Genomic DNA, 15,160 nt, shown 5'->3' with positions numbered 1-15,160 from the left:
CTCTCCATTCTTCCATTCGATAAGCGCAATTTTCGTTGGAAATACGAAAATACGGAAGGGGGAAACGAGAGTCGATTATATTTGCATAGATACGGCCGGTTTCCCCGAAATCAAAGAACAAACGACGAGTAATCGATGCGTCGTAGACTCGAAGCAAAGCCGGCGGACTATAGCCGTACGATACTACTGAAATGGCTTCGAAAGGAGAACAGGTTGAGCATTAAGCCATAGCTTGAGAAAGTAACTTGAGAATTAAATGCTCGAGTTTATTCGCTTTCCCATTTGCCATTACGATTATTATTCGTGACTTCCTTTATTAAATTTCCCCCAATCACTGATCGCAATCACTTTTTACCAAGGCCAATCCTTAAAAAAATAACTTGAAATTAAAAATTTCGAATTAGAATGCTCGAGTAACCTTTATTCGCTTTTCCATTTGCCACTACGATTATTATTCGTAACTTGGACTATTAAATTTTGCTCATCGTTGGTAAAGGTTTATTTATCGAGTTGTAAACGATCGGACGTTCGTTTCGAGAATAAGACGATTTCCAAAAATGTGATCATCATATTTAATTACAAAGATGCAATTGCATTAAAAGGTAACTAGTTAAAAATTTCGAATAAAGTTACTTCCAAGTATTATAAAAATAAATATAAAATAATTTATTATTTTTAATCATTCGAAACTGTCATTAAAATAAGAATTTATTCGTGACTTCAACTATTAAATTTTGCCCGTCGAGGGAATTCATTAGTTAAAAAACTAGCTTAAAGTTAAAAATTTCGTTAATAAAGTTACTTGGATTAATAATTATTAAAATGCTCGAATAATTTATTATTTTTGTATAACCGTTTGAAACTACGATTACTGTTACGTTTCGATAAATTATTAAAATAACAATTTATTCGAGACTTCAATTACTGCCCATCATTGGATAAAGGACTTATTCATCAAGTTGTGAACGATTGGATGGAGATGGATATATATTAATTTCGAGAATTCTGGAATAAGACGATCCAAAAATTATGTTTATTATACGTGTAATTGTAGAACTGATATTAAAGTTAAATATTTCGAGCAAAGTTGCTTCGAGTATTCGCTTATTAAAACGCTCGAATAACATTTACAACCATTTGACGATACAATTATTTCCAATTATTACTCGAACGATAAATTACCGAAGTAACTTTATTCGTTAACTTCGACCATTAAATTTTGCCCACCGTTGAATAGGTGACATCGCATTATCCCCGCTGCCACTTATAATATAACGTCACGTGACAGAATGTGACGCTTGGCTTTGGCGAAATGCCTCTACTTATACAATACAGCGACAGTGATGTCACGTGACGCTTCGTTTTGATACGCTCTGCCTAATGTAGCAGTGACATTGGATAACGCGACGGATGATCCTCCTCCCCCGGAAATTCGTTGCATCGAGCCACTTTTAACCGATGGCACCGACCGCGATCTTGGCCATCTTTCTGAGGGATCGCTCTTCTCGAAGATATTCGATTTCGAAAAGAGGCGCCTTTCTTGGTTAATATTTTACTTATGAAAAATAATTGAAACTTCGAATCCTCTTTTTAAACAAAATACGCGTATTTAGGCAAAGAATTCTGTAAATTTATCAAGAGACATTTTATTAAATTAAGTTTTAATTTTATAACGGATATAACATCTGCTTTTAATTTAAATTAATTATAAATTATCGATAAATCTTTTTTTTTGTAAATTAATTTTAATAAGAATTGGATATACGAAAAGTAGCAAAATTCTCGAAATTAATTCTTTTGCCAACTCCTAGATCTCGTAATCTCAAATTAATAATCTGTTTATTAGAAAGATAAAATTTATTCACTGCAAAACACTCGTCAAAATCACGATCGTGTTTCCACTTGGACCGATTGAAAGAATAACAATCGAATCTCTTTTTCTCATTTTTTTCACGGCACTCGCTCCTCCATAATTTTCCAAACTCTTCTTATTTTTTTCTTTTTTTCCCCCATTCGAATTCCCGATTCTTCCGCAACGCTAACCCCCGCAATCCCTCCGCCAATTTCTCCCTTTTCATCGTGATAAATCGCGGCCAATAAATCCGTGTCCCATTATGCCGCGTATTAGTTGGCCCGCCCGATAAATTAACATAAGAATAGGCGTCGAATGGAGTCCGAACGATACCGCGTCGCGAAAATATTCCACACTGGACGGGAGGGTCGTGCTCTCGCGAAAGCAAAACTGTAGATTCTCTCCTCGTACTGTGCTTCTCCAATTTTCCCCCGACGAGTCATGGGTGAATTATTGAAGAATCGCGATTTTATAAAAATTTTCGAACGAACCGGCACAATGGATGGCGGTAAAAAAAAAAAAAATGTTAAATTCCTTCGAAATAATGATTAAACGAAGTAACTTTGTTACTCGTATTTTTTTCCCCAACGAATCTATTCTATTCGCGTTTTCATTCGATTTTCCATCTACGCTTTTTTTGTAACATTCCCTTCCATTATTCGGCCTCTCTTTTGTGTGCTCTTCAGTTTTGTTAATGTTACAATGTAATTAATTCTATCGAATTGTGATCGTGATCTTCAAATCACACAATAGAAAAGATCCAATTAAAAATCTTTCTTTTTCTAAGAAACTGTGTAATCATAAGGAGTACGTGCGTTCAAAACCTATATTGATCTTCCAAACATTATCCGTTTTCATCGGGACAACACAAACATTGCTCGCAGAGTGAAAAGAAAAAAAAATATTTTCAATCGAATTACTTATTAACGCTTATTTTATCAACTTTGGATATTTTAAAGATTTTCTCGAAACTTTTTCCATTTCCGCACAACGCAAGCACAAGTGATCGGCGTCGACCGAAAGTCAGACGTGTCCGTCTCTCGGCTTGAAAACCGACCACGAGAGTGAAGTTAAAATAGTGGGGAAAAAAAGGAGGGGAACGAATATTTTCTATCTTGTGCCTTGAACCGAACACCGTTTTATTTTCCCCTAGAGAAAGAGGAATTTAATTTCGCGAAGAACGATATCAAAGCGAGACCTATCTCTCCAACCGGGGCCGCGATAGATTTAAACGAGAGTGTTCGTTACGTCGTGGAGCGAAATGAAATAATCCGCGTCGTCACGCAAATCTCGTTTCCAACCTCCTGGTTCACGATTCAAAAAGTAATCCCATAAACTTCCAGTTCCCGAAAATCCGCCAACAGAAATATAACCAGATAACTCCGGATCCATTTCACCTCTCCTCTCCTAGAATGCCGATCTATTTCGTCCATCTTCAAATTCCATATTCGTCGTTTCGCGTCTCGAGTCTGATATATAATTCTCGTGATTCGAATATATATTAAGTGCAAGTAAGTTCTTTTCCCTTTTTTCCAAATTCAAGATTTATTACCATTTGTTTCAGTCGGTATACCGCTTATCCAGTGACTTTCAATCTTTCTGCCGATTCTTCTCGCATCTGGGTCGGACTTTCGTCGAACTTTCTCGATGTATTTGAACGATCGTCGTCTTCCGAATTAAAATTTCCGGCTTTGAATCTTTGCTACCACTTTTTGCACGTTCCGTAAAATAAAAGTTCTTTCCCAGTTTCGCGCACAAACCATTTCAGAAGCTTCGACAGCCGATTTCCTAAGCTGAAACGCAAAAAGTAAACAGTGACGCGAATCACGTTTCTCGCACGCCATATTGCTTGAAATTGTTGCGTAGAACTGGAAACTCTTGGCGCGCTCGTCGCGACTCTTCTCGAAAGAACGCTTTTTCAGATGGCGCCACCAACGGTAATACGTGATTCGTAATACGTAATAACGTTGTAATAAGTAATTCGAATTCAGAAATTATGATCGTAGAAATAAAGGGGAAGAAACTTATTTGCACACCTAATATATATCCGTGTATCGATGATTTTTTCTTATATTAATGTTCACTCTCGTATTTTTTTATCTCGCTCTTTTCGCGACCCGTTTCGCGAATTTTTTCGAAATTCCTTTCGGGATTCAAGTCACGTTCGAGTGCACTTAACCTGTTTGCATCGTAGAGAAGAGTGAGGGGATGCAGGGTGAAGGGCAGAGTGGAAACGCCAAGTTTAAACACTATTTTTCCACCATTTTTTTCTCGCGAGCTTCTAAGTGCGTATATCATCTTATACAGGCTGTCTCCGTCTCCGAATAGAAGAATGTTACATAAATGTAAAATATCTTTATTGCGTCGAAAAAAGTTTACGTTTACATTTCGCGACAACGAAAGATTTAGGGGATACTCCTGCATTTTTCAATGCGTTGCCATCGACAAATTAATTTAGAGGCTACGTGCAGCGTGGTATCTCGTTTCAACGTCAGAAAGTTTCGTATTCGTGTTTCGTCACGTGTGCGATTTCGCGCTGTTCATTGGTGGAAAGAAACGCAGGACGGCATAGGGGAGGGGCAAAGGTAGAAGAAGAGCTACAATTCGAACGTTAAAAATCGTTTAAAAATTATTTTCATTCTCACGAAGTTACGTATCGAGATAATCATCCGGAAAGTGAAAATATTTTCGAAACTATCCGCAGCATGTCCAGCTTATTCGTTGTGCAATTACGAAATTGGATTTATAAATTGGACTAACGAATCGGCCTAAGCATTTTATATCGATACGTTGGAATTCTTTGGATTTTGTGCCTATACGATGCTCGTGCATCGACGAATATCAATCAGATAGATCAACGAGACTTCTTTCCACCGATAATTCGCAATATTTTTATAATAATAAGATTGGAACAAAACGAAATGTTTTCGACGTTATCCGTTTCTTGATAATTAAACGTTTATTAATATGTCCATATATTCTGCGTTTAAATGTAAATATAACATTGTTATAATGAGATTCTGTTTTGATAATTAACTTCGATAATTACGATAGCAGGAAATATGCACCGATATGAGTAAAAAGAAGTCTATGTTTCCATTTCAAAGTGCTATTACGAATGCAAGCTTGACATTTGGGGAAAACGAATTTATATCACTCTTCGAATTTTATCTTCGACTATTTCAAATAATAAACATGGTTAAAAGAAGATTTAATAGATTTTACAAATACCGTCATCTTATTGTTACAATTCGTTTATTGATTTTATACTTTACAATAATACTTTTGTGAAGCATTTGCGCACCTATGTTCATACAATATTTTCTTTTCTTATTTTCACCGTAGTAGAATATTATTATTGGTGCGGTTCGAGCGTTCAATCCTGTACGATTGTTTACACGGAACATACATCTACGCGATATCATCTCTTAGTAGAGAAACAATTTATTCGTCACGATACGAACTAATAAAAATATTAAGATAGAAAAGAAAAATCAATCCGTCTCGAATCTTTTTTACAATTATCCAAAGATCCATTGATAATATCATAGAGTGCGATATCATGTATTTTTTACCACGAGGGAAAGAATTTAATTCCAGACGAGGATCTTATTAATTCCATTTGTTAATTTCGTTACGAATTATGTACAACACTGAACCTCGTCTACTAATTCAGCCTCGTTCATTTTTAATCCCACAGGTGAAAGTTTCTGGCTGGTAAAGCCACCCCTTCTCCCCCCTTTTAAAGGGTTAAACGGCAGTGTTGTGCTCGAGTTCAGAGGACAGTTAAGAAATACTGCGGCTATGCTATAGTGCATTATTCAACGAGGTTCGAGCTATAAAACTATAGCGAAATATCGATCGGGATGCTAGTATCTCGTACAACGGCACGGTTTTCGAGAATAATTTTCCGTGAATACAAAACTTTCCATTTCAACGCCTTATCAATTATATTCGTAATTTAATTTTAATTCGGTTGAACATTACGAATTTGTCTATTGATTTTTTTCGTATCGAACGAAGTGTGATATTTGGAGGGGGGATAATTCGATGGCCTTGAAATCTTGTCGAGGATTACACAGTTACTTTATCCTTGGGATGTTACGCTCGATTCGATGGCAAAATTGAGAGAAAATTGGCGCGTGATTTAAATTGTGCTCGCGTTATCGTAACGATCTTTTAATTAAGCCGAATAAAGGAATGATGTACGAGTGTCGTATGACGTGTGCTTGTCGATTATCATCATCGAAAAAAGAAAACTTAAGATCATCTAAAGCTAAATTTAAACTAAGAAGGAAATTCTGTTCTTCTTGCATCCTTTTTCTATATCCAGATCCAACGAGTGTAAACAGACAATGAATAACCAACAGGATGTTCCAAGTTTAAAATTTTCTCGAAAACAACAACGTGTTGTTCTCAAAAAATAAACAGCTAAATTCTTTCTTGCATCCTTTTTCTACATCCATATTAGAAACGGATATATAGCGAATTTTCTACAGGATGAAAATTTTTTCGATATGAATTATCAATAAGACGTTCCAAGTGGAAGATTTTCCTCTCAGAAATAAATCCGAACATAAAGTCGATCAATTCCAAAAGAAGATCCAAAAGATAGCATTCTCCCATCCTATCCTTTATATATATATAAAATCACAAAGGATTAAAGCTAAAAGTAAAAAATGTTCTTGCCATATCCTGCCATATTTTTCAATCTCCTTCTTAGCTTTCTTTGCGAGAACCAACCAACCAACCCATCCACCCATCCATCCATCCATCCGCCTTCCTTTTTCCAAGCAGGATTTCCGTTAATTCGAAGCCAAATTGCCGCGGCATGGGGGATGCAAAGAAACAAATTGCACTCCAAGAATCCCTCTGTGCTCTTTATCCTCCGCAGTTCCACACTGGTTAACCCGTTCTGTCCCCCGCATCAAAAGAAGAGCAGGGGAGGAGGTGGAGGAGGAGGAGGCTGCCTGCGACCACGATCCTTCCCCCTGCCCCTCTATTTATTCCCTCCCCCTTTTTTCCTTTCTTTTCTTAAATTACGACCGTACTCTCGAGTTCAAGAAGTTGGCCAGAGGCTCTCGTTAAGATTGGCTCGGACCCGAGATACGGAATGGAAAGGCTTTTCCCCTCATAAGCGCGCCAGATAACGGGATAGCGAGGATCAAAGATCCACAGTGAAATCGGCATCGATATTATTGCGCGATGGATCCGTTTAATAAAAAAAAAAAAGAAGAAAATATCGATATTTTATTATGTATATTTGTATGTGTAAATAATTATACAATTGCTGATTATATACGATAATAAAATTGTAATTAAAATTACGTATTAATATGCATATATGAATGATTATACAATTGTTGAGATGCGTTATTAATCGCAAAAAATTAACAGGATTCGTTCGTTACTCTATGCGAAATAGAAAACGATGAGAAATACGAAAGAAAGAATTCGAATCGAAATTGTAAAAATATACCGTTATCGTGTTACATGGTATTTTCTATCAAATTCCGCGCGATTCATTTTCGATTTTCATCTTACTCGATCGTTTCTATTCCATTTAATCAATCCCCCTTCTCTCCCCTAATAGATTTTTCTCCATCGTATCACGCGTATTACATCGCGCATCGACCAAATGTATCGTGTTTTTCATCGACGAATGCGCCGCCCTCGTCCTCGCCGATAAATATCAAATATTTATTTTCAATTTTAATTCTATTTCATCCCTCCTCCCATTCCCCTTTCGTTTAACAAATACACGACATCAGACACGTATACGAATGACACATCCACGAGGAGTAAAAAAAAAAACCACTGGTAGTTCCATCTCGTCGAAACACGCTCGAAAAAGGAATCGCGACTATCGCGAAGAACCGCGCTCGCTTCGAAACATCCATCACGTATCCTCCCCTTCCTTCTCTTCCCCCTCCTTCTCCTATCCCCTCCTTGAGGCGCTTCTCCTCCGCGAAGAAGCGGCCCACGATCCATTAGGCTCAATATCAGAAGTTTTTTCGCCCCTGTCCAGGTAGAAATATCGATCCCCATTCCATTCCCTTTTGTTTCAGGCGTATCCCCTCCTCCAAGTGTAACCTTCCCCCTCCATTCCCGATTCTCTTGCTTTTTCTGCACCTGTCATCGGTGCAAAAAACGAAAGAAAGAAAAATGGAGACACGATGCCTCTTTTCTCCTTTTATTTTTTATTTTTTTTTTTTTGTTTAACAATCGACGACAGTCGAATGAATTCATTGTGGTGAAAATCCGACGTTTTCGTCGCCTTGAGAGAAAAAAGAGAAATTCTTTGGAGGAATCGTGATTGTTACTTTTCCGTTTGGGATTTTCGTAGATAATTATTTAATTGATGGAGCGTTAAGTGTAATAAATTATTAGATTTTTGTATACACAAATTTTGAATAAAGATAGTCTGAAAATCTATTAACAATTTCTTTTATTCTCTTTTCTTCCACCTTTCGTTCAACTTATTTACGATTTTACCCTGGAACAGGATTTTATCCGAAGAAAAGAAAATAAAGGTATTGCTATTAGATGTGACAAATAATAATTCTGTCATTCAGCCGAAACCAAATGCATTCCGTCGATTTTTGTGCATCTCGAATTTTGAATATGGAAAAATACAGATTCCAGAGGGAAGAATCGTATTTATCCAAACAAATTTCTCTATTTTCATCATTGACGATTTCTTTTATTCCCCTCTCTTTCGTATCACCTTTCGTTCAATTCAATTACGAGAAGCATTTTACCTGGCGTTGCTCGACCGATGGCTGGTGAGATTACGAGGATCACCGTGGTGGTGGCGTCTGCAACAGAAAAGGTTAACTGGTTAACTGGACTACGCAGTCGAGACAGCAGTTCACGAAATTTTTCCTCCCCCCACCACTCTATCCACGCGTTATTATTGGGAATATAGGATATATATCGGGAAACGAAAAGCTCGGAAACGAGACGATAACGAGAGAAGAGAAACGAAATTTGCCGTGGAACGTGGAAATTACAAGGAGCTTGGGGAAGCAGGAGAGAGAGAGAGAGAGAGAGAGAGAAGAGGAGGAAACTTAAGAAGCCCTGGCAGCGTTTCTCCAAAGGGAAGTTGGCGGAAATTGCTTTGGCTACAAGCGTGCCTCGTTGATAGGAATTAGCTCGATCCCCCCGCTTTTCAACCTTCTTTTCCATCCTTATTATTCCATGCACATGCGTAACTTCCACAAAGGTTGCAACTCCTTGCAACCAGGGATCGACTAATTAATTCGGTAAAGAGGAAAAATTACGAGGGGAAATTGCCCGACTTACCGGGTTCCCATACTGTTTTCATAAATTTCAAACGGATAATTTCTGTGGAACGAGGAGAGAAAAGAGAGAGAGAGTTTAAAAAAAATTCCATTCTGTCATCAAATTAACTCTTTGTGCTCTTTGGGCTCAATTCGAACGGCGACAATATTCATCTACGATTCTTTTAAAATATCGCTTCATATAGAATAGATTCCTAAGCTCTTAACCTTGCGAAGCGTGGAATAATACACTGTAGAATGGTTAGGTTTCTTTATCTCAAATTAGACCGCGGATCGAATTACATTTTCGACGTTGGCCCGAGTTTAACGGTCAGTGTAGTTTTGTAAGCATGGAATACGGTAATTGGTTCGAGCGAAGTTGTTTAATTTTATTCAATAATGAAATTATTTCTATTCTTTAAGAAATTAGCCATGAAAATAGAATATAAGAATAATAGAATAATGAGAGCACGTTAACGCAATTAAAATATCGCATAAATAACAACGAAGTAGACTTAAACATTCGACGAATTTTCTGCACAAAAAACATACACAAGATATGAGAATACAAATACGTTTCGTTCGCGCGTGAAGTCATTTTAAGTTAGCCAAGAAATTCGAAGCGTGTATTAAAACGTGATGCGTTCGAGTCCCTTGGAAATTTTTCGCGCGTTTCATCATTCGAAGCTCACAACGCCGCCCATTTTCCAAAACTGCGATATGATTTCTCGTGATTCGACCGCAGGGAGCGGAGGCGACTTCGCAATCGCATTTCCGGTGGCAAGAAACGGTGCTTAATTACTTCATCGTCGGTAAATTCAATGGAAACACAATTACGAATTCGCGCAGCCGTGTATCCCCTCCCTCCTCCTCTCTCTCTCTCTCCTTTTTTCCTCCTCCTTCCATCTCGTTAACTATCTCGATGAGCATCGCGTCTCGAATCTCGAAACCGGAAGCTCGTTACTCGGTCCACGGTGTTCGGAAGGTGGCGTTTATCCGTCGAGCTAATTTTATCAATCCAAGAAAGAAATTTCCGCTCCCGTGGATCGTTGAGCAAAATTTCTAAATCTACGGATCATCGAAATAAAGAAAAGAAAATAACGCTTTTGCATTTGTATTTGTGGAAAAATATAAAATATCGTGGAATGATAAATTCGAGAAATTTCGAAGATCGTTCTTGATTCGCTGTTGCGGAATTTAAGAAAAATATCACTGGCAAATATCGATCGCGTAAAAGTAAAACCGTTTTACGATGAAAAAAATTGTCGAATCGATCTGAAGCGAATTTTTCCTCGCAGGTTTTCTTCAATTCGATCTCGTTAAAGAGAATCTCCAAAATTTATTTATCCCCATGCCCACGGAGTGTTCGAAACACTGCGCAATACAATTGTGAAAAGTGAGTCGTTTACATTACGTATGAAATCCAGTCCCTCCCCTCCCAAAAAAGAAATATCCTCGTAACATAAATTCGATCGTTCAACATTGTCAGAGACACTCTTCCCTACCTCGCCCCTCTAACCTTTCTCTCCTATTCTCCTCTGTCTGCAAGGATTCTGCAAGGACGAGAAAAAAAAAGAATTGGTATTTTCGCCTAGCATCCCTCGTCATAAATCTCCGCCTCGAGAGGGGAGGGGGAGGCTACGTTTCCATTCGTGGAGGCTGCGCTTTCAGAGGGGAGAGAAAGATAAATAGATGTACAGGTATAAGAGGAAGAGAAGAGGAGCCACTTTAATTTCGCGAGTGTTGGCCGTGGCGCGGAAAATGTCCCCAATTTCGCGCGCCTTCGCCGAGACAAAGGGAAAAATAGGTGGGGGAGGCTGAAAAAGGAGGCAAAAATTCCCCTCTCGTTCCTCGTGAAGAAATATGTCTGAGACAAAAGCGGCGACCGAGTCACAATTAGCGAAACAACGTGCAAGGAATGCCATGGAAAAGGCAAGGGGTAGGGAGGGAGAGAGAAAGAAAGAGAGAGAGAGAGTTGGTGAAAAGGAAAAAGGACGGCGGATAGTTGGTGGTTTCCTTGGTGGATTACTCCTCCAGTTTCTTCCACTTTCTTCCCTTCGACATTCCCCCCTCCCTTCTCTCTTCTTTGCTTTTTCGAGGGCGCAAACAAGGGGCGAAGGAGGAGGAGGGCCTCGTTCGAGGGCTTCGGTTTATTTACCTTGACCGAACGCTATTGTTTGCTCCCAGACTCGGCACACTCTCGTCTGTATTTTTTCAATGGCCGCCACGGATGGGATTTCCTTTGACTCTCGAGAATCGACGCCAGAAGCGGTTCGAATGATATATTAACAAAATTTTCAAATGCGTAAAGAATAATTGTTTCGATTACGTAGCATACGTGTAACAATTGTACATTAAAAATTTTGAACCCTTTTTAAACGGATTACGGATTAAATGAAATATTTTAGCAAAGAATTGATCGATCTGATCGGTTATATTTCAGTAATTTATAACGACAGTTTAATTTATAAATGTAATTTCATATACAAATAAGTTAGACACACTGCATAGATGGTTTCGAAAATATTTCAGTTTCCAGTCTTGGATGATTATTCCGAAGTAATAACTTACGAAAATAAAAAGAACTTCAACGATTTTGAATGTCAAATTACAGCTTGTGGTATCGTGGATTGTCAACAAAACGTTTGAAGGACTTTTCTTGCCGTTCTGCGAGACTTTTTTCAGCAGTGAATAATTGTTCACTGAGGTGGAAAGAAACGCTTACTTTCACACGTATTCTTGTTTCTACCGTGGCATTTGTCACATATACTAATCCAGAGTAACGAACTGTGTCTAAACTTCGATGCGTAACATAAGCAGAAGAATTTTAACATGTATAATTTGTAACGATAGTTTAATTTATAAATATAACTTTACATACGAATAAACTAAACACATTGCATAGTTTCGAAAATATTTCCAGTCTTGAATAATTATTCTAACGTAACTTTATAAAAATGAAAATAATTTTTACAATTTTGAGCGTTCAAATTACTCTTCCACTACTAACGAAAACTTGTGGTGTCAACAAAGCGTTCGAAGGACTTTTCTTGCCGTCCTGCGAGACGTTTTTTCAGCAGTAAATAATATTGTTCACTGAAGTGGAAAAAAGACTCGCGGAAAGAACGCGGTCTGATTGGTTGGAATGTGGAAGGAAACGCCTACTTTTACACGTATTCTTGTTTCTATCGTAGTGTTGTTACATATACTAATTCAGAACCACGATATGTATCTAAACCTCGATGCGTTAACGTAGACGTAGAATCTAGAATATTTTAACGTATCGATTTGTAACCATGGTTCAATTTATAAATATAATTTTAATCGCATGTATACGATTTTCCAATCTGCATGATTATCCTAACTTTGTGAAAATAATTTTTACGACTTTGAATGTTCGAATTATAGCCCTTCTTCTACTTTTATATATAGCCTTTTCTCTGCCGTCTTTCCACTACAATGTTGGTTTTCACGATACGGAATAACTGTTCCAGCGATCAAAAGTGAAAAAAAAAAAAAAAGAAAACGGTGTGATAATGCAGACGAATAAATCGTTGGCAGTGAAAATACGGGATACGGTTTTCGGGGAAACGTTGAAATCCAGCGTGGAGGAAAGGGACGAAAGTCGTCAGAATAAATTGGAGACAGTAAAATTAACCGCGCCTCTCCCTCCCCCCTCTCTCCGTGTCGTTCTTATTTTTGTTTATCGTTCTATTTACCGTTGCGTTAAATTCACCCCTCCTGTCTTGTCGGCTGATGTACGAGCCGAAACGGAGATGGCGGTGATGCACGCGCGAAAACCGGCGCTTAACAGCTGGTGCGCTCGAACCGGACGGACGACAAATTAGGCAACTTTATTTCGATTTCCTCTGGTTCACCGCGCTTTCTTTTTTCTTTCTTTTTTGTTCTTTTTTTTTTCATCCCTCACGCGCTCGTTTCGACGCTCAATCGATCGAAAATGCTTTGTCCCTTTTTTTTGCCCCACCCTTCGAATTCGTTCTCGAAACATTGTTTTCGAGAATTCGAAATTATTTTCTTTGCACGAGTTAGCTGGATTTTGTTTGATAACGAGGCGAATAAAATCGAATTTTACGCAAGATCATATATCGTAAGAAGGTTCATCGATATATGGAATATTTTAGAAATGTACGCGTAATTCGATTATAAAATTCCTCTCTCATTAATTTCCATTTGGGAATAATACACCACTTTGATGAAATAATATTAATTTCGAATCGTTGGATCATGCGTGATCGCAACGACGAATTAGAGATCTCATTTGGATTAATTTTGTTGTAATTTAATCTCAAAATTCATTATCAATTTGAATTTACACTCAATTACGTCAAATATTTTTCGATTTCGAAATATATTCGATTCGAGATACAAAAAAAAAAAAAAAAAGAAAGGTAAAATTTTATTCGAGGAGAATAATTTTCGAGAGGAAATACAACTGCGAAAAAAAAATACAAATTTTTCACAATTTTAAATTAATACCATTCGAAGCAATAAAATCGTATGTTTAACTTTCCATCCCCATTCAAGCTCCCATTCCACTGTTAAAATCGGCCACTGACTGATCTTATCTCGAATATATACCGAATTTAACATAATCTCGAAACAAAGAAGAAAAATTGTACAAGAAATCTAATACACAAACGAAAGATAAACAGAAAAAAAATTTCGATAAAAACGAATTTTTACAAAAGCAAAAAGTGCGATCGATACAAAAGAAAAAGAAAAAGATCATTGAAAGGAGATCCACGATATCCACGAATTAAAATTGCGTGATTAAAGTTGCGACGAAACTGGGTCGAAACGATGCCCGACCGCGGACGATAACGAATGCGTTCGAAAAAGGGAAAACAACGGTATACGAGACACGAGCATATTCGTCGCCGCGGCGGCCGCTTTATTCCACGTGTAAGCGTTTAATCACACTTCCGGCGGCCACCGTATTTTCCAGCTCGTACATCACCCCTGCGAAGCGTCGTCCCTTTTTCTACATTTGCAGCGTCAGGTACACACGTGTACCTACGTGCCATCGCGTTGAATATGCAATGAGAGAGGGATAGAGAGAGAGAGAGAGGGGAAGGGCTGGCTGGCTAGCTGGCTGGCTGGCGCCCTCCCTTCCTACGCAAACGCGTTTTTCACTTCCCTCTCCGCGCGCTTTTTCACCTCCCCTCCTCCCCCTTCTCCGATTCGCCAAGGTCTGGGACGCGTCCTCTGGGACTGGGTGAACCCTTCGGATGGGTGGACGTGGGCAAGGTGAAGGGGTGAACGCTCGGTGATTCCATTCGTTTAAATTCGTTTCGATTATTATTATCGTCCCTCGTCTCTGTTTCCTGTTTGTTCAATCGAGTTTGTTGTTTTATATATATTTTTTTTTATTGCGTGTCGTTACTCGTCGCTACCGCCAATATTTATCCTGGTTAAAACTTATCAAATATTCGAATGGAAAATATATTTATATGTGTATATATATATATTTTATACGCATAGTTAAAATATATTCAGAATGTATGGACGAAAATAACGAATTGAAAGTATCTTCTCGTTTTTATTCCGATATTTCGTTATAGAGGAAGGAAGTTTTTTTTTCTTTTTTTCTCAGAACATAACGCGCAATTGTTAGGAATGAAGCGACCCGATGACCCGGATATTTTCCCCCGGAAACGGTGGGCGCTCTTCCAGGGGATCGTGTCTAGCGCTTGTCTGGAGTTTGGGGTAGGTCGATGAGACGAAATGGGGCGCGAGAGGTCCAAGTGGAGAGTAAGGGTGAGAATGATGGACGGTTTTCTTTACAGGACGATATTTCGGGAAGATATCGAGATAAATCGATGAACGTTTCACACGAAGGACAAGGTTCCACGCTTTTAATGATCTCTCGAACATGATTCAAAATTTTTCTAATTTTAGTAGGGTTTGATTAGGTTTATAGAAAATCCATTCTTTAAATATTTTTCAGGAACCTGAAATTTTATCATGTAATTTTATTTGTGGTTTTATTATTGAACACCATTAT

General features: G+C 38.1%; 1 protein-coding gene across 14 annotated transcripts in view; it reads right to left on the bottom strand.

The window, feature by feature from the left end:
• LOC108003281 (prolyl 4-hydroxylase subunit alpha-1) overlaps positions 1-15,160 on the bottom strand; it is a 301,958-nt gene that overhangs the window by 127,214 nt on the left and 159,584 nt on the right. For 7 of the 14 annotated variants that reach the window (XM_062075355.1, XM_062075351.1, XM_062075359.1 and 4 more), the window contains one exon: positions 8,614-8,670. The exons of 6 other annotated variants lie outside the window; for them this stretch is intronic. Coding sequence is in view for 2 of the 8 variants with exons in the window: in XM_062075351.1 (XP_061931335.1) it covers positions 8,614-8,670 (57 nt within the window). In the remaining 6 variants the exon portion in view is untranslated. Of the gene's footprint in view, positions 1-3,404; positions 3,423-8,613; positions 8,671-15,160 lie in introns of those variants that run through there. One more of the 14 variants, XM_062075354.1, reaches the window with a different exon arrangement.

The sequence above is a fragment of the Apis cerana genome, linkage group LG5 (genome assembly GCF_029169275.1).
Source record: "Apis cerana isolate GH-2021 linkage group LG5, AcerK_1.0, whole genome shotgun sequence".
NCBI lineage: Eukaryota > Metazoa > Arthropoda > Insecta > Hymenoptera > Apidae > Apis > Apis cerana.
Note: the sequence above shows the minus strand (reverse complement) of the source record. Positions and strands in the feature narration are given on the sequence as shown.